This window comes from Aythya ferina (assembly GCF_964211825.1).
Source record: "Aythya ferina genome assembly, chromosome: 16".
Taxonomy (NCBI): Eukaryota; Metazoa; Chordata; class Aves; order Anseriformes; family Anatidae; genus Aythya; species Aythya ferina.
In genome coordinates, this window is record NC_140315.1 from 10,093,138 (window position 1) to 10,110,662 (window position 17,525).

The 17,525-nt window shown below is 55.0% G+C and overlaps 3 protein-coding genes across 4 annotated transcripts; 1 reads left to right on the forward strand and 2 right to left on the reverse strand.

Annotated features, from left to right (window-relative positions):
- Nucleotides 1-4,315: 4,315 nt before the first annotated feature.
- SYS1 (SYS1 golgi trafficking protein) lies at nucleotides 4,316-6,432 on the forward strand. Its single transcript, XM_084538333.1, has 3 exons — nucleotides 4,316-4,568; nucleotides 4,847-4,914; nucleotides 5,577-6,432. Exons 1-3 carry the CDS (start codon nucleotides 4,407-4,409, stop codon nucleotides 5,815-5,817), a joined length of 471 nt encoding a protein of 156 aa, XP_084394459.1. The 5' UTR covers nucleotides 4,316-4,406; the 3' UTR covers nucleotides 5,818-6,432.
- A 3,426-nt stretch (nucleotides 6,433-9,858) lies between these two features.
- LOC311445822 (neuritin-like) lies at nucleotides 9,859-13,971 on the reverse strand. Of its 2 annotated transcripts, XM_084538332.1 has the most exons (4): nucleotides 13,854-13,971; nucleotides 13,265-13,400; nucleotides 10,637-10,873; nucleotides 9,859-10,562 (listed from the first exon to the last, which is right to left on the reverse strand). In XM_084538332.1, the coding sequence occupies exons 1-4, from the start codon at nucleotides 13,903-13,905 to the stop codon at nucleotides 10,538-10,540; spliced, it is 450 nt and encodes a 149-aa protein (XP_084394458.1). In that variant the 5' UTR covers nucleotides 13,906-13,971; the 3' UTR covers nucleotides 9,859-10,537. The 2 variants fall into 2 exon arrangements, with proteins under 2 accessions (XP_084394458.1, XP_084394457.1); XM_084538331.1 differs by lacking the exon at nucleotides 13,854-13,971 and having other exon boundaries at nucleotides 13,265-13,771.
- A 1,280-nt stretch (nucleotides 13,972-15,251) lies between these two features.
- On the reverse strand, nucleotides 15,252-17,416 carry TP53TG5 (TP53 target 5). Its single transcript, XM_084538337.1, has 5 exons — nucleotides 17,403-17,416; nucleotides 17,196-17,312; nucleotides 16,457-16,522; nucleotides 16,239-16,375; nucleotides 15,252-15,833 (listed from the first exon to the last, which is right to left on the reverse strand). The coding sequence occupies exons 3-5, from the start codon at nucleotides 16,511-16,513 to the stop codon at nucleotides 15,515-15,517; spliced, it is 513 nt and encodes a 170-aa protein (XP_084394463.1). The 5' UTR covers nucleotides 16,514-16,522; nucleotides 17,196-17,312; nucleotides 17,403-17,416; the 3' UTR covers nucleotides 15,252-15,514.
- Nucleotides 17,417-17,525: the final 109 nt, after the last annotated feature.

A 17,525-nucleotide genomic window follows, 5' to 3' on the forward strand; every position in this document is an offset into this window, starting at 1 on the left:
CCTTGTTCACACTGCAGGCCACACTGGATTGCACTTCTTTTTTTTTTTTTATTTTATTATTTTATAGAGAGTACAATATATTCTTAATGAGGAAGCAATGCCCGGACTACAAAGCGTGTGCGTGTGCCATGCCCCCATCGGCCCGTTATGGGTCCAGACTCTGCTAGAGCTGGTTCTCAGCCCGCTCCACCACTCCTGTGCTGCGCCACGAGACCTCGCAGCCTCCCTGCCCCACCTTTACGTGCTGACCCTCAAAGCAAAGACATCTCTCGGGTGAAGCAGCCTTCCCAACTGTATATTTGGGATGATACATGGGGGTGTGAGCTGAGGCCACGAGGTCTCGTTGTGTTGTGTTAGGACTGTACCTGCGTGGGGACTCTGCTGGCAGGAGACCCTCCTTGCAGCACTGTCCCGAGCTGGCTGTGGAGCTGGTCCCGTATGACCTGACAAGGGGCGCTGCTCTGAGCTTGCAAACATAAAATCTGAAAACGGCACACAGCCAGGTGGGGGTAGGAACCAGCCTGGAGGCTGGGATGGAGTTTCCTGTAGTAATTGCCCCCCTGTGCTCAGGACAGCGATTTATCAGTAAACCTCTGGTTCACCTCAGCATCCAAGGCCGTTGAGGACGTCAGGGAGGGCTCTGTGCTGTGGGCTGGATCACTCCCCTTCCTTATTGCCCTCGTTTCATCACGCAGGGTAGCTGATCAAAGAGGCACTCCTGGCGCGGCAGGGCAGCCCAGCTCTCATCAGTCTCCAGCTCTGGACACCCCACCGAGGTGGGCAGCAGCAGGCAGGAAGGAACAAGAGCAGATGGGATGGGGTGAACGTGCAAAGGCTGGCCCCTGTCAGGCAGGGACAGCCTCAGCAGCATGAGGTGGACAGAAGCAGTGTGCTCCTCCCTAACCCTCTGCATGAGGCCCACGTTTGTGCGCTGTGATCCCTCTACACCTCTTTCCAGGTAAAGCAGCAACCACAAAAGTGCTTTCGAAGACGGCTGCCTGTATTGTGGCTACAAACCGTGCTGACTTTCCTGTTAACTTCCTCTTGCAACAAGCACAATACACCTCCGGGCTTTTATACCCCTCAACTCACATCCGTCCACTACAAAATCCCTCTGCGTGGCACCGGACCTCATTTTCCCTCTTAGGGAAGTTCTGATCACGGTGAGCGTTCCTGCTCTGACAGAGTGGACAGGAGCCAGCCTGCCTCCCTGGCCCTGGGACCACGCCATCGTCTGTCACAGCCACATCTGTGTGCACAGTCCTGCAAATAACCTGAAAGAAATCTTGGACTTCTGGAAAACAGAAAAGAAAATTAAACGAGACCCTAATTTTCCAACCTCAAGAACAAATTGATATAACTCTACTGATGACATTTTCAAAGTTCATCCTGTAGTTCCACCTCCCTACCACACACACACAACTTGCAGTGTCTCAAAAACAATCATATGAGAGGAAACGCAGCCACAAAAATTGTAACACAGTTCTTCAAAACCATGGCATAAAGTAGCCTGCTTCATTTTGCCCTTCACATGTCTCTTCTTAAAACACTGCCGTTCTCCTCTCTCTGGAACAATGCAGAAAAATCGTGGGTATATGACATTCACCGAGAGTGACAGGACAAATGGACCCTGATAGAAAAATGCTCAGCTGAACTGTACTCTCCTGAAGCCTCACTAAAAGTGAGGGAAGCAGAAAGAAAAAAAAAAAAAAAAAAAAACAAAAAAAAACACCAAGCCTCATATTTGTTCCAGGCAGTGAATGCTCACATTCAAGGTGTATCGGTTCCCTTCTCCATTTAAAATTAGTTGGCAGAGAAATAACGTAGGCGGGCCACAATTGTTCCTAACCCCATGTTCCTCAGTGAGCAGTTAACTAACTCTTACATTGAAAATAAACATAAATGCCTGCCAGTTCCCAATACATGACACAAACACGCTGGAAGTAGAATGCAGTGTCCGACTGCATTTGGAGAGAGGGGAATTGCATTTTTATACGGCATATGAAGAAATGTCTAGATAATCCTGAGGCCATATGCTGAGCCATCTTAGACAATTCTAGATCACAAATGCTACTGCATTGGGCAGGAAAAAGATATTTTCTCAAGCACTGAGAAACCTTAGGTAGAGTTTTAAAAACATCTGACCTTCCAAGGGGTAAATGAACCCCAACAAGGATCAGTTCAGATAGCAGCACTGCCCTTTGTCCGTCAGTTAGTAAAATGTAGATGATCTAAACAAATAACTTCCTGTTTTAGGAAATGATTCCTGAGGAGGCAAAACAATACCGTCCTACACAGCCGTTTCTTATGGAAAGAATCCCTGGCTAAATAGGGCATTCTTATTCCATCCCCCCGATAGAGAAGTTACATGTGATCTGGGTACACTCTCAGGGCATCTGCTGTGTCCTGGGCATATCGCCATTTCTTCTTCCACCTGCTGCTCTCCGTGACACGCAGGTGTCACGCACAAAACAGTCAGCTGGTTAGCAAAGGGCATCCTAATCAGAAGCGAGACAAGCAACATGTGCTGTGGTAAGCTAGAAAGCATAACGTCTGTGCTTCGACATCCCTTTCCCCCTTAACACATCTTTCCTCCACAGCTGTGTATGACTTTCGTTTCATCTAAGAAGAAGAAAATGAAAATTGAAAATGCACTTATTTCCCCAAAACTTTTCCTTTCCATGTCCACTTTAACCCTTCCCGCAGAGAAGAGGTGCGAAGCGAGGCTCCCCTTGGTGAGATCTCTTCTTCCAGGAGGACACGGCCCTGTAAGCAGGGGCAGCTTGGGGAGGAGGAAGAGCTGGACTCAGGAGATGAGCAAACACAACCTTGTAGCGTGTCATCCAGGATCTTGTGAGATGGGCTGCAGCTGACCCCCAGGACAGAGCACACAGCTTTGTGCCGTGGGACTGTTCCCGCTGCAGGGCAGGAGGAAATCTGAACGCACGGGTCTGACGTGCCTGCTGCCACACTGACAGCTTCAATTATGGGGCAGCAACCAAGCAGGGAGGACACTCAAATCTGGAAGGAATTCAAGCAGGTACCTCCCAAAACACTATCTCGTATCGTGTGCTCCCAGGGGCTATAGTATAAAGCTGAAATATTTTTGCTGATGACTGAGGCTGTGGAAAGATACCCAGCAATTACACCAACAGCCCTGCCAGGACTTCTATTACACAAGCATGAAGTTTTAGTCAGCTCTGACTAAACAACTAGAATTTTTGCTGGCAAAGGAAATTTTGTTGTACAAAGCTTAAAAAGGAACCAGAGAAGTGAAAGTTAGTATCTATGTGACGGCTTGCACATCTCAGAGAGGCCAGCGCAGCAGACTTCAGGAAAGGAAACCAATTTCTACCAAGAAGTACCAGAGGATGTGTTGAGTCTCACAATTCATGCTCAGCAATGTGCTGCCAGCAGGCAGCTTTGATAAGGCCCGGGATTTTCCCGTGTTCACTTTTACACTCACTAAGGTTGGCACGTTTCAGCAGAGACAAATTCTCTGAAGGCCCCTGTGAAAACTCAGCAGTCACAGCCCACGTCCATGGCGTGCAGCCTTGCACAATTCTTCCTAGGAGCAACAGGTCCGGGAACAGGGAGGGAAGCATGTCAAACGTGCATCGGCACAGCGACATCCACAGAACAAGGAGAAACACGCGGCAAAGCAGCGTGTGGAACTTCCCTTACTGGGAAGTGGAAAAAACGTCATGAGAAAATACCAGAGATCGTAATCTGAGTTCCCATAGCCAGAAATATTCCATGCCCACGACTGATGCTCGCCCACCGCCTCCCATGAAGCTGCCTTCCTCCTTCAGCCTCCTCCTCGCGTTTGCAGCCACCGGGAGCTCTGCAGCTGCCTCTCGCCTTTCTCCACCGAAATCTTACCCCTGGACGGCTCTGCTGTCCCGAAGCCTTGGGGACAAGGGCGTGCAGGCAGCGATGGCTCTCACGCCAGGAGCCATGTGGGCAGGGCAGCGCCCTTCAGACCCCCAAAATGAGCTTCGGCAGCCAGAAGCGGGTGACAGAGCGGGCACAGCAGAGCAGGAGGGACTCCTTGTGTGAGGCATACAAAGAAGAAAACACCGATTAAGGGTGGAAACCCTCCCAAAAAACAAGCCTACACGAGCAGCCGTGAGACACAAAGGTGTTGCCAGCGCACGCATCTACTGCTCCAGGGCCACATGCTGAAGTAGGGACGGGCGGGCAGCGGGCTGGGGGAAAGAGACGGCAACGCTCGCTGCTGGGCAGCTCCTCCCGTGCCTCAGAGCCCCTCGAGCAGAGCCCACGAGGCGCAGCAGACCCCATGAAGGCCGGGCAAGGAGCAGCCCCCCCCCGAGCCCCCACCCCGGGTCCTCCCGCCCGCTGCGGGGCGCTGCCGGCCGCCGCCCCGCGGCCCCATCCGCCGTGAGATGGCGGCGCAGTTCCGCAGCTACGTGTGGGACCCGGCGCTGATCGTGGCGCAGATGGTGCTGCTGCAGGCCGCCTACTACAGCTCGCTCGGCCTCTGGCTCGCCCTCCTCGGCGCCCTGGGCAGCACCCGGCCCTCCCTGCACCAGGTCTTCAGCGACGAGGTGAGGAAGGGGCTGCCCCGTCCCGTCCCCCCCCCACCTCCTCGGGGGACACCGAGCTCCGTGCGGGGGTCCCGGTCCCGGGGGTGCTTCGTGGGAGCCCCCCGAGGGGATCCGGAGCCGCCGGGGCTGTGGGAGGCATCGGGTCCCTGTGGGGTACCCCCGGCAGGGCTGCTGCAGCCCCGGCCCCTCGTATGGGGCGTAGCGGGTGCAGGGCAGTGCCCGTGGGGTGAGGCTGGCTGCGATGGGCGCTGTGGTCTCTTACTAACGATGCTGTGCAGATTTTAGGCTTCTCAACCCCACCCGGGAGGCTCTCCATGATGGCTTTCATCCTCAACGCGCTCACCTGGTAAGTCAGCGAGTTGCTGGGACAGGCATAGCGCTCCTGTTACGCCAGCGGTCCCGGTGTCTTGTGCTTACTCCTTCATAACATTGAGCTCTGTGAGAATTCAGCGTGACCACCGCCGCTCTCACACCTCCTGGAAGCCCAGTGCACATCCCTTGAGGTCAGGTTATTCCCTGTGCCTCTGGTCTGGAGAGGAGGCCAGCTGGGAGCTGCTGGCTCTGAAGGTGACTTATCCTGATCCCCGATAAGTCATCTCACTTTACTGCCTCAGTTTCCCAGTCCAAAAATGAGTCTTGCCTCCCATGAGAGATTTTACTGAACGTTAGAATTAATGAGTCTCAGCAAACACTGATCTGTAAGCTGTACTGTACTTTGTGCCTGCCACTAGGCAGAGATTACTGGGGGAGATAGCACAGAGAGCCAGGCAGGAATTCTTAAACTAAAAGCTCATTTGCCTGCTGTCGTATAATTAAAATGCTGTAAGCCATTTAAATCTTGCTACAGTATCCATGAGCAATGTGAAGAACAACCTATCCTTAAAACAGTTAAGAAGTCCTAAAACGTCTTGATAACTAGCACCAACAATTCCTACTAGATCTTGCCATATCCCCTTTTCCACGGGCACAGTGCAGCATGATGTTTATTCATCTGTCTTTACTTTGCAGTGCTCTGGGGTTGCTGTACTTCATCCGAAGAGGAAAGCAGTGCCTGGATTTCACAGTCACAGTTCACTTCTTCCATCTTCTGGGCTGCTGGATTTATAACTCGCACTTTCCCTCAACTCTGACGTGGTGGCTGGTGCACATCGTGTGCACAGCGCTCATGGCTGCAATTGGGGAGTACCTCTGCATGAGGATAGAACTCAGAGAAATCCCACTGAATTCTGCTCCCAAATCCAACGTATAAACTTGCTCTGGCAACAACGTGCCGCATTGCATCATTGTTTCCAGCACAAGTACATCTAATGCCTGAAAGTCATCACTGAAGAAGCACAGCAGGTCTGTTTAGACTTTTTTTTTTTTTTTTTAAGATCTTGGTGACTGCGCAAGTGTGAGCATCTCCTCTGTCGTCATCAGACAACAGGGAGGAGCAGATGTTTATTTTATTAACACAAAGCATTAATGACTGTATGGCAAGTGTGCTCTTAAGCTCTTCGTTCATGAGACTGTTAAAAAGTAAGTAGCAAATCTTCGTGCGTGAGGAGCACCTGGAATTAAGCAAATGTGAGAGGTCCCTGTATGGGTATTACAGTGGTCAGCTCATCTTGCAGGAGCTGGCACAGTGAGAGCAGGGCCAGGAGCTGCTGCTACCAGGTTGTAATTCGCATGTGCTTTCCTTGGAAAGAAGTGAATGGATGGGGGAAAGAGAACATAATTGTACTTAATGTGAATCACCAGCTGAGACCCTAAATAACCTATAATCTTAGATGGGTTTGTTTGCTGTTTCCATGTTTAATACATAGAGATGTCAGACAGCAGTTTGCTGAAGAAATCTTTTGTAATAATAAAGGTATTATGTTGCTGCGAGCATGTTACTGGGAAGCTAAGCACTTCAAGAAATACCATGAACGTCTGTATTGTGGCAACAGAAGTATCTGGGCAAATCAGGCAGCATAATGCTTGCTTCAGAAAGCGTGTCAGCAGCCCAGGGCCTCCACATGCTTAGTCCTGGGCTGGGGCTGTTTTGGGGGAAATCTGCAGAAGTTTCTATAGCCATACTACCCTTCCTGGTTGCCTGGGTCTTCCTGTCAGGCCTCAAAAATCTAGCAGCATAGGCAGTCTGGTTGAGGTACCATTTATTCAAGTAAGAAACCTCTACTTGGTTCTCAAAGTGTTAGGATGCACGGTCAGTTAGAGATGCTTCCAAAAATCTCACCTGTTGGGCTACCACAAACAAAAACCTCACAGCCAAAGGGCAGACCTGCATCTTGTGTGGTCTGCTAAGGGCTGTTTTGCTTGTGAGATCCCAAAGAGGGCAAAGCAAGTCCTAAAGAAAGATTGTTCTCCTGTGCAGCTTCTTGCTGCAGTAACTTTCCTTTGTATGTCCATGTTTGTAAATGCCAATTTGTGTAAATTATTTGCTAATTTAGTTTGTTGAGAGTTGATGGGATGATTTGAGGTTGATAAACTCTCTTCGAAGTTGCTCTTTTGACTTTTATTACTGGTGAGAAACTGTTTCTATTTGTGCTCTATCCAGATACTATGGATTCTATGGATTCAGGCAGGGTAAAATTCTGACATTTTAACTATTTTGGGGGGTTGCAGCAGAGAAGGAAGGATTGATGGCTGCATGCGTTTAGACAGAACTTTTTGTAGTCTGAGATTTCACCAGTACCTATTGCTAACTAAACCCCATTTAAGCTCAGTCTTAGTCCCCCTGTTGCTAACCAAACCCCCTTTAAGCCCAGTTTTAGTCCCATCATGAGTATAGCAGCAGTTTTTCAGAGGAAAAAGTTTACAGAAGTTCTCCTGTACAGGAGCCAAAACTTTCTGGAGGGCCCCCCCAAGGTCATTTCCTACTGCTTCCCCTCTAACTCTGCTGTGAACTCAGCAAGACGCTTTTTCCCTCCTTAAAACCTGCTGGTTTCTCCCATATGAGGATCCTTGCCTTCCTTCCAGTCCCATTCAGCCCAGACATGAACAAACTGGTGCTTGGTCTTCCAGTAGGTGCCAGTATCTCCTTCAGAAACGAGATCCATGCGCATGGTCACGGCACACAGCACAGAGCATGTTCTGCCTTGGGGCTGCCAAACACTGGCTCGCTACCATCAGTTGTATTTTCAGACTCTTTCAGGGTCATTTTGCCCTCTCCTGCTTTTTGTTGTTAGTATTGAGAAGGAATGTCCCAGCCCTGTGCAGGGAAGGTTTGCAGGTTTAATTCAAGGCTGAATACCACACCAAATCCCAGTGCTCCTTAGGAATGATCTCCAGGCAACTGTGGAGCAGAGGACTGGGTGAGTGAATATAAGTGAGCATACATGAAGGAGAGAAGTCACACTAGTCCCATTTCTTAACGGAGAACAGACAGCAGATCCCAGGGTTGCTGTGAGACTGTGTTAAAGAGGTGCTAGCTTTGTTCCCCTGGAGGAACAGGGATGAAGACTCTGGACCAAGGAACACTTACCTCCTTACTTTGTGTGCATAAGATATACTTCAACTGCTTTTCACAGACATCCTTGGAGGGGGATCCAAAGTTCCAGTGCAGCTTTGTGTCTGGGGACACTTGGGCAGAGCAAGGACACAAGATGACTTGACAAACCTGGATCCAACACCAAGGCCATGGGACATCCAAGCACGCTGCACGAGCATGAAGCATGCTGCAGGGTTAGAGGTGCTTGCTTTAAGCAGGCTCCCTTTGAGGGATCAATCTGTACAGTGCTTTTTATTTTTATAAAGGAAATACACCATAGCTGTCCTAATCATAGGGGAAGTTCTGCAAAAAATTATGCACTAATTAAGGAGAAAACCTCTGAAATTAGTCACTCCCATATTGTGAAACCTAATTATCACTTGTGTGCATTGTCAGGTCTCCACAGCACCTTCGGCTTTAAAAAATTCTGCTGCTCCATACCTGAATGGTGGCAGATGGTCTTTGTTTCTTAATGATTTTTTTGTGTGTGTGCAATGGAGTTGGTTTTGCTTTCAGGGAAGATTTTCCCCAACACCTGCTCTTCTTAGAGACAGTGGTAGTATCAGCTAGCTATCTGCACCCAAGGTTTGCAAAAAGCTCTCTGGGTTCTTGGACATCTCTGCTGCAACTTCTACATTTTTCCCCCCTCCAAAGCCATTTAAAAGTACAAAATTTTAAGAGAAGATGCCAAAATCAAAGAGAAGTTAAGGAAGGGTAATTCTGACGGGCTTGTTTCCCTAAAGGCATTTAACACCTACCCTAAAGATGAATCAGGTGCAGTTTCTGGATTCAAAAGACTCCAGCCTTGGCTGCACACAATACTCACCGCCTCAGCTTTCCCCCGATGCAAACAACAGGCTGGAAAAAAGGTGATGAGGGAAAGGGAGAGCAGATCAAGCAACACACACTGTTGGAGCAGAATAGAAAGGAAACCGAAAGAGCCAAGTGGTTCAGTCCAGGCTCTGCAGTGCTCTGGTTTAGCCTTTCTCCCCTATGTATCATCAGGCTCTGTGCCAGCGATGCTGAGTCCATAAGTGGTGGCTGCAGACAGCCTGTTTAACCTTGTGCTGAAGTGCTGTCTGAACACCAGCTGCTCCTCACCAACTTACTGCTTGGAATGTGCCTCCATCCATTCCTTCCCTCCTGGAGGGGAAGGAGGGGTGGTAGAGCAGGTAAGAGAGCCCAGGAGTGCCCGGAGAGGAATGTGAGCTGTCGTTAAGGAGCCCTGAACCACTGTTCCCTTACAGAAAACACCACAACACCACAAGTGCCTTGGTAAGTGGCCAGTCTGTGCAAACAGCCAAAGTGATGTGCTTAGGGGAGTCAGACCAAAACATCCTCTTAGTCAAACATGGACAATTCAGGTCTGATGAAAGACGCAGCTGGGTCCCTTAATTAGGGCATGTAGTTCACAGCCACATCCAGCTGTTGAGCCCTAATTTAGGGCATGATGAAACCAGCCCTTTCCCCATTCAGGAGCAGCAGCACCGTATGGGGAGCACACTGGAGCAGCAGGAAGACCCAGCAAGGCTCACGGTGCTCTTCTTAGCGAGGGGCTGGCCCCAGACCTTCACAGAAACAGGTAACGGGCCCATGCTGTGCCTCCAGCTCCCATGACCCTGTGCAGTAGGGCAGGGCAGAGCTTCATCAGCATCCTTAAAGCACAGCTGCCTCACACTGCCCTGTATCTGAGCTTTCACAGCACACCCAGGAGTCACACGCAAGCACCCCTCTGTCGAAAACACTTTTTATGCTTGTAGCACAGTTGCAAAGGAAGCTGGAAGGGACTGCTTTCAAACAAGACGCAGGACAAATAGCCTCAGCCTGTACAACAAGATTTAATTCTCTGGAATTACACAGAGTTACCCACAGAGCTGCTTACAGGTACCATTGGGAAAAGCTGTAAAGCAAGAGTTGCCATATTTTTATTTTTTTTTTTAAAAGGTAGTTTCTCCTCACAAGTATTTTTGCCTTTCCATTTCCTTAGAAAAGGGATTTACACATAACACAGGAGTTACTGAGGAGTCCAGATGTGTGCTAGTGAAGAAGTCATGCACCTGTGGTTATTCTTTAGTGGGTGTTCAAAGTGTCCTCAAAGAGGGATGGCCAGTACCTCTATGCTGTTGGCAGGACATACACCATCCCCAGCACCTCACAAATACCGGTGTGAAAATTCCCCATCTAATTTTCAGTGCCTAAGTCAAAAATCTGAGGAGTTGATCTGGTGGAAACAGGCAGCTACAGATAAGGGTTTCCATCCAATAACCATAGAAGAGTGCAAAAAAAATTCAGCGTTCACAACCGATTTGCCATTTTTCCCCAAGTCCTCCATCCCACGTGTACAGTCCACAAATTCTGCAGGCAGCCAGAGCCACACCTGTGCCTTGAGGCAAAAGGGGGACAAGCATTATCCCAAATTACAGAGGAACAGAAACCCACAAGACACTGCCGAGCTCTTCCATGTCTCGGATACAGGATACAGGACAGTGCTGAGCGTTCACTGAGCACCCCACATCGCAGTCCTCAAGGATTTGGAGAAGAAAATGATCAGAAAGGTGCCACAACACGCTGCCCCCACCTCTGCTGTGGTACTTACAGAGCTACGAGTCCTGAGTTCAGCCAAGTGACGATGAGGGGGATGCCGAGGACAGAAAGTTTGGGAACCTGGGTCCAGGCAGAGCTCTGGGCCATGCTGGGGCTGCAGAGGTCAAACAAGCTGCCTTGAAACTTGACCTTCTGGGACTCCCTCCTCAGCATCTCCCAGACAGCCGCTGCTTCCTTCTGGCACTCCCAGAGCACCGTCAGGGCACAGATGTGAAATTCATCCCAGTACCTGCAGCCCGGAGACATCACCGTCAGTCCCTCTGTGTGGTGAGGCCAAGGAGCCAGGCAGAGCCTCGCTGCCCTGTGCCGGCCCTGCAAGCTGCGGCCTCAGATCTCTGACCAAGTTGTGGAGCTGTTCTCACCCCACAGCTGAGCAGGAGCCACGCAAGGATCCTGGCCCTACAGCCCTTCGCTGCTCTTTCTCCTTCCCCACACCATCACCCATCCCCTCCGCAGTCCCTCAGAGCATCCTGGCTAAAATTCCAAACATTACTGATGTTATTTTTTTCCTCTTGCAAGTCAGTAAAACCCGTTATTTTTCATCAGCGTGTTTCCTTTCAGCACTGAGCACCCTGAACATCTGAAAGTGCGGTCAAAGGCCCAGCACACTTCATTTATGGCTTTCTTCAGGCTGACGTGGGGCAAAACACAGGCATGGAGAGGAGAACAACGGCTCCTGCAGCCTCTCGCGGATTTATAAATAACATATCAGCAGAGGCTGGGGAATTGTGTTCTCATTAGGCACCTCTATTTATCTCAGTATTGTCCTGCACAAACAGAAGACATTCAATGGCAAGAGACTTCTGAGGAGCTCCAGAAACACAAAATAGGCACGGGTCTAGAAAAGGTGCAGCGGGTGCCAGCAGCCTGCAGCACCGACCCCGCTGCTTCTGTCCAGACCTCTCGGGGCTTTCTCCTATCCCAGATCTCCTTCTTATCTTCTCCTTCTGAATCAGGTTTGTTAGTGAAGGCGATCACAGCCCCCAGGGACCTGCAGCATCTGCAATCAAGACCCCAGTGCTGCCGACCTGGCACAGGTCACCCAGCGTGGTTTGAAGTCGCAGCTTCCCTCCTAAACAAGGATTTTGCCAAGGGACAGACAAGGCTCTGAGCCTGCTTGCTGCTAACCTTCCCCCGGGACTTCTTCCAATGAGGAGAGCAATTGCTCTGCCCCCACGGGGCCACCAGCTCGCTGCGGGGTCCCTCGGGATGGACGGGAGCCGAACGCACCCTGCACGGGAAGGGGCAGCTTGTTTCGGTCTCAGCACCCCGTGCTGGAGATGACAGCTTTGTCCAGGCAGGCAGGAGCACTTCCTTTATTTAGTTTTCTTACCAGGCTTACGTCAAAATGCCAGCTGTGATCGAGTTCATTAAACAGAGTCACTGTGGCAGAATAAATATCCTGAGATAATGAGAGCCCGGTGCCAACCCAGGCAACCCCTCGCGTTCACCCCCGAGCTGCTGCCGCTGCCCCAGGCAGCTCTGCCAGGAGAGGGTTTAGCCTGGCTGAAATATTTGGGCAAAACGTGGCTGGGGGAAGCAGCTCCAGCCTGCTTCTGCTTTCAGCAGGGATCACAGTCCCTGGTCCTTCACCCTTCACAGCCTCCATCTGTTCAGGCTGCAGTTGGGCACAGAAGCACCGTGCACGCAGAGGAAGGTCCCATCCCAAGCCCCGATTCCCAGATCCTGTTCTTCCCTATTTAGTGCCCCAGAGCCTCTTGAAAACCTCCTCTTACACTTCATTTCAGCGGGAGCTGGGAGTTTCAGCAGAGAGCAATCACGCCTCCGGCAGCCCCCCAAGCACATGCTGAGCCACACACACGGCTGTTTTCTGATACCAAGGAGCCACTCACACCGCAGCCTAGGAAAAGCAGTTCCCATTTCAGCCCCCGCTCCCACTGCATCCCAGGGAGGCATTTCATCCTAAGCTAGGTGGTCTGGTGGAGAGGGAGGCAAGGAGGAGCAGGACACAGCCAGCTCCCCATCAGCGGGGTTTCTGTCTGGGGAACGCATTCCCAGAGCGAATAATTAGAAATGAAAGCACTGAGGGTAGCTAATTCTCGGTTCTTTTACCTCTTTCATTACTATTCTGGGTCTCCTACAGTTAACGTCCTCCCAGCACTGCAGTCATGCAAAATACCAGGGGTAGGTGGCAATTCCAGCCCGAAAGATGATGGGTTGGGAAGGGAGGGAGGCAGCGTGCCTGCAGCACCTAGCTGGAGTCAGCCTGCCTCCCGCAGCCAGGTCCTGGCACCTCCATGCAAACACTTGGGGGTCCAGGTCAAGCCCTGCCAGCCCCACACCTGCAGGGGGTCACGGTGCAAGTCCTGGGGGCTGGAGCTATTTTTAAGGGCTGGGGATGCAGACTCTGCCTGGAGGTGGGTGGATGCAGGGAGCTCTCCCCGTGTTTGGGGTCGGAGGGAGGCAGGGTGCGTGCACAGAGGGATCCAGGCCCACAGCAGCACGAAGAGGTGCTGGATGTGTGCCCCCAGTCACCCAGCCCCTGCCCTCCCAGCGCTGCTGGGGAGCCCATGAGGGTCCAGGGCCCCATCCCACCCCCCCAGAGACCATCCCCACGGGGTGGGACACACAGGGGGTCCCGGCACAGGGCCGTACTCACCCACAGACCCGGTGCAGCCCCTGGGGCTCGATGCTCTCCTCCTCCTTGTACGTGGCCATGTTCTCCCCCAGCTTCAGGACGCAGTCCGAGAAGCCTCGGTAGACATCCGTGCACGCCGTACCCAGCGCCCGGTGCCCTGCCAGCCCCCGAGGGGACAGAGCGAGCTCAGAGACCTTTGGGGACAGTGCCCACCTCCCACCTGGGGCCACCAGGGCAGGGCAAGCTCCCCTTTCTGAGCAGGGCGCATGCAAACCACGCACCCATCGCTTGTTTCCCAGCCCTGCCTGTTTGGGGGAGCTCAGAGAGATGATGTGGGGAGCAGCCTGGGTGCCTCCCTCCCTGCCTGCCCTGCTCAAACTGAGGACAGGAACAGGGGGGCACAGCCAGCAAGGAACCCCCAGAGAAAAGCCACGGGGCAACGACACGGAGAAGAAGCAGAGGACCCCCACCAGCATCCCCCCGCACACCCGCACGGGACCCTGCCCCTGCCCAGAGCCCCCAAACCCAGCCCGGGCAGCACCTCCCCGGCTCCAGCACCCGCACCCCAGCCGGGGCAGCCCCCACCACCCGCCGGGGGTCGCAGCCTTACCCAGGGCGCCGAGCAGGACGAGCAGCACGGCCGTGCCCCGCCGCCACCCCATCCCGCAACCCCAATCCTAATCCTAATCTTAATCCCGTGCCGGTGCCCCCCATGGCCGCCAGCGCTCCCCGCCCCGGCTCCGGCCGCAGCTAATTAGCGGCTTTGACCACGGTTAATTAATGAGGGGGCCGGACCGCCGCTAATGAGCACCTGGGGAGGGGCAGCCCGGCTCCTCGGAGCACCCCTGGGGCAGCGCCCCCCGGATCTGCGCGGCTGCCGGGGCAGAGCCTGGGGAGGGGGCGAGGCATCCCCCAGCCCCCAGCCCGGCCCTTTTGGACCTCCCCCCCCCTGGTTTCGCACAGCCCCCGGCTGGGGTCGCCCTGCCCCTTTCCTGGATCCCGAAACCCGTCTCCTCCTTCTCTCCATCCCTCCCTCCATCCTTCTCTCCTCCCTCCTCCCCTCTCTCCATCCCTCCCCAGCCGCACTCCGCGCCCCCGCCCCGTGCGCTCCGGGTGCCCCCTGCTGGGCTCGCCCCCCTCGCTGCCGAGGCAGCCCCCAAAATCCCCCCCAGCCCCGTGCCCCCCGGGGGCTGCAGCTCCCGGTTCTCGGCCCCAGGGCATGAGGAGGACGCCGCCGCCCTGCAGCAGCCGCAATCCGGGCAGCCCCCTGTAATTTCGCAGGGCAAACCAAGGCCAAACGTTAAACAGAGACCTGAGTGCGTGTGGGTTCAAAGCCCGAAATTTCGGCACCTGCAGCTATAAAGTTTTCTCTGCTGATCCTGGCACCGGCAGTTCCCGTCGTGGCAATGTCCTGGAGGGGATCGTGCGGCTGTTTGCATCCTTACAGCCCGGCCCTGGCTCCTGGCCAGTGAGTGGCTTTTCTTTACCCCAGCTGTACTGGGAGCAGTTTCCTGGCTGCTTTGGATCCCCCATTGCTCTGGGGGCCGGGCACGTCCCAGCTCACAGCCCGGTGGCAGCTCTGCCCCTCCATTAATCCTGCCGGAGGATCAGCCCACCACCTCCTCGCACAGGAGATGGGTGACGATTTTCTCTCCTTCTCCAGGCTGGAGAGATGGGGATAGCTGGGGTTTGAGCTGCGAGGCTGGTGGGAAAATGCTGCCGTGCTCCCCAGAAGGAAACCCAGGGGAGCGGAGCCCTGCAGCTGCTACCTCTGACTGTGTGAGGCTCCTGACCCCAGCCAGGCATCCTGGGGACTGCTGGTCCCCGAGCCCAGCAGGGGCATTGCTTTTCCAGGTGCCTGGTGATGGGGTGCACGGAGGGAAGTTTTCCAGCCCCTCTGTACGCAGGCATCACCCCCGATGTCTCCATCCCCTCGAATCCAAAGTGGAACCCACCAAGCCGCAAACACGGCGGGATGCCAAACCAAACACAACTCCCGGGCAGAAAGTCTGGGTCAGGGAGACGCAGCTCACTCCCTTTATTCACAGCACAAGGGCTCGGTGCGTCGCCCCACAGATCTCCTCTCGGGAGCTCACCTCCTGCTCCTCCCAGCCCCGAACCTCCGGCAGCCCTGGAAGGAAAGCCAGCAGCACGGCCACCTCGCTAACGAGCTGGGCCTTAACGGGGGTCCCCGAGGCAGAAAGACCCCCGCCCAGCCAGCAGGGCATGCTGCACCCTGGGGTTCGTACCGATGGCAGCGGCGCCTCGCCCTCACTGCGGGTAGCGGATGGTGAGCGCGTGCTCCAGGCTCTCGCCGCAGGAGCGGGTGCAGCAGGGTTTGACCCAGCGCTGGGCCGACGGCCGGCAGAGCACTTTGGGGGCCGGCAAGTGGAAGCGCTGGGGCAGGGTCCCCAGCACGTCCTTCTTGGCCTCGCCAGCCCCCTGGTTCTTGGTGAGCGGCTGGGGGTCCCCCGGCGGGGTCCCCGTCTCGGGGTCCATGGGCACATCCTTGCTGCTGGTGGTGTTGGTTGCTGGGCTGCCGACGGCCTCCTCCGTGACCTCCTGTGGTTTTGGTGTGAGGTGGCACATCCTGCGCCCAAATCCCAGAAGAAGAAGGGTGCGTTTGTCCTGCCCTGGGCAGCCCAGACAGCCCCAGGGCATGGCTCAGCGTGGCCCCATCAAACAGCCCACAGGGAGGGAGCACAGAGGGAGAGGCTCTGGAGCACAGAGAAATGCCTGTGCCGGGCCACTACGGCCTGCAGTGCCCATGGGGTGCAGGGAACGGGGTGGTTTGGTGCACCCCAGGCTGGCCCTGAGCCCAGACCTCCAGTACAGCTGAACCTGGCACCCTCCCAGCCCACCCCAAACCCACCTCTGATTCACATCCCCGCAGTTCATCCCCCTTTAGCTCTTCCTCACCCCTCCAAATCTGTGCCTTCGCATGGCAGCCAAGCAGGGCTGGGGGCGCGGGGCCCCCTCTGCCCCCCCGACCTACCTGGGAGGGAGCGGCAGGAGGCCGGGCAGCCCCTGCGCCGCCAGCGAGTGCCAGCACTGCACGGCCACGGCGTGCAGCCGCAGGATCCTGCGGTTCGTGCGCTTCAGCAGCCTGAGCAGCGACAGCTCCTTCAGCACCTGTGGAGCGGGGCGGGCAGGGTGAGCACCCCCCCCCGAGCACCCCAGCCCCCCGCGCAGCCCCGCCGCGGGGACCCTCACCTTGCGGAGGTGGCTTTTTGGATCCCTGCTGCCCAGGGGACGGGGCTGGTCCCCCATGTCTCCAGCCTGGGGGAGGGAAAGACGAGGACAAGACAAGGTTAGGGTTAGGGCTAGGGGTTAGGGTTAGGACTGGGGTTAGGGTTAGGGTGGTATCGAGCTCGTCCTGGCAAGCAGCACCACAGGTTTGCACTCCCTGGGGACGCGGGGATGTGTCCCCACAAGGCAGAGGTGTGTAATTTGGGTAACCCCACAGGGGCTTCTCCCAGCCCATGGCATTGCCCAGGAATGTCCCCACGATGGTGGCCGGGGGGGCACAGTGCCATGCCGTGGGGCTGTACCTCCTGAGGGGCAGCTGGCTCCTTTTTGGGGGCCTCGGATGGCAGTGTAGGGCCGCAGGGTGAGGGGCTGGGGCAGCGGCAGTGGGGGACGAGGGCTGGGTTGTGCTTGGAGCTGGTGGTGGCAGCGAGGACAAGGGCTGTGACCTCACGCTTCTGTGACACCAGAGCCCCGGTCTCAGCGCCCAGCTGCGCAAAGGGGACCGGGGACAATCCTGTAATGGGGGACGCAGCTTAATGGGGAGTCAGCTCGGGTGACACAGCTCAAGACGTGGCTGGGAGTGGGGCTCCCCTTCCCTTCACGGGGTATGGGAAAGCTGCAGGACCCCCCTGCTCCAGCTGGGCCCAGGGAATTGGGCAGGGACAGCCCGGGACACCGGGGTGGGGACAGGGGAGCTGCCAACCTGCCCGTGAATGTCCTCGAGCAGATCCAGGGGACAGCGCAGGTGCACGGAGCAGCTCCAGAGGGCAGAAGGGACAGGGCACAGGGCCGGGTCTGCAGGTCGAGGGTCATCCCGGTCCTTCTCCCGTCATCCCACAAGCAAGAGAACCTGAGTAGGGCAATGCCAGCAGTCCGGGTACAGCGCTGGGGGGGATTTGCCCACATTTACCCGTGCCCCACTGCTGGGTGTGGGCAGCAGCAGGACACGGCTGCACTGCCATGGGCTTCATCCAGCTGGGGGGAGACCAGGCGAGGAGCTGAGCCCAGCGCACCCAGGGACCTGCCGAGGAGA

Excerpts from the sequence above, each read along its gene's own strand:
- SYS1 (XM_084538333.1), top strand. The coding sequence starts at position 4,407 with ATGGCGGCGCAGTTCCGCAGCTACGTGTGGGACCCGGCGCTGATCGTG. Across the intron at positions 4,569-4,846 it reads ACCAGGTCTTCAGCGACGAG|ATTTTAGGCTTCTCAACCCC; the intron begins GTGAGGAAGGGG and ends GATGCTGTGCAG. Across the intron at positions 4,915-5,576 it reads ATCCTCAACGCGCTCACCTG|TGCTCTGGGGTTGCTGTACT; the intron begins GTAAGTCAGCGA and ends TTTACTTTGCAG.
- LOC311445822 (XM_084538331.1), bottom strand. The coding sequence starts at position 13,719 with ATGCTGGTGGGGGTCCTCTGCTTCTTCTCCGTGTCGTTGCCCCGTGGC. Across the intron at positions 10,874-13,264 it reads GGGCTGCACCGGGTCTGTGG|GTACTGGGATGAATTTCACA; the intron begins GTGAGTACGGCC and ends TCCGGGCTGCAG. Across the intron at positions 10,563-10,636 it reads AACTCAGGACTCGTAGCTCT|GACTGCGATGTGGGGTGCTC; the intron begins GTAAGTACCACA and ends CAAATCCTTGAG.
- TP53TG5 (XM_084538337.1), bottom strand. The coding sequence starts at position 16,513 with ATGGGGGACCAGCCCCGTCCCCTGGGCAGCAGGGATCCAAAAAGCCAC. Across the intron at positions 16,376-16,456 it reads CAAAAAGCCACCTCCGCAAG|GTGCTGAAGGAGCTGTCGCT; the intron begins GTGAGGGTCCCC and ends CCCGCTCCACAG. Across the intron at positions 15,834-16,238 it reads CTCCTGCCGCTCCCTCCCAG|GATGTGCCACCTCACACCAA; the intron begins GTAGGTCGGGGG and ends ATTTGGGCGCAG.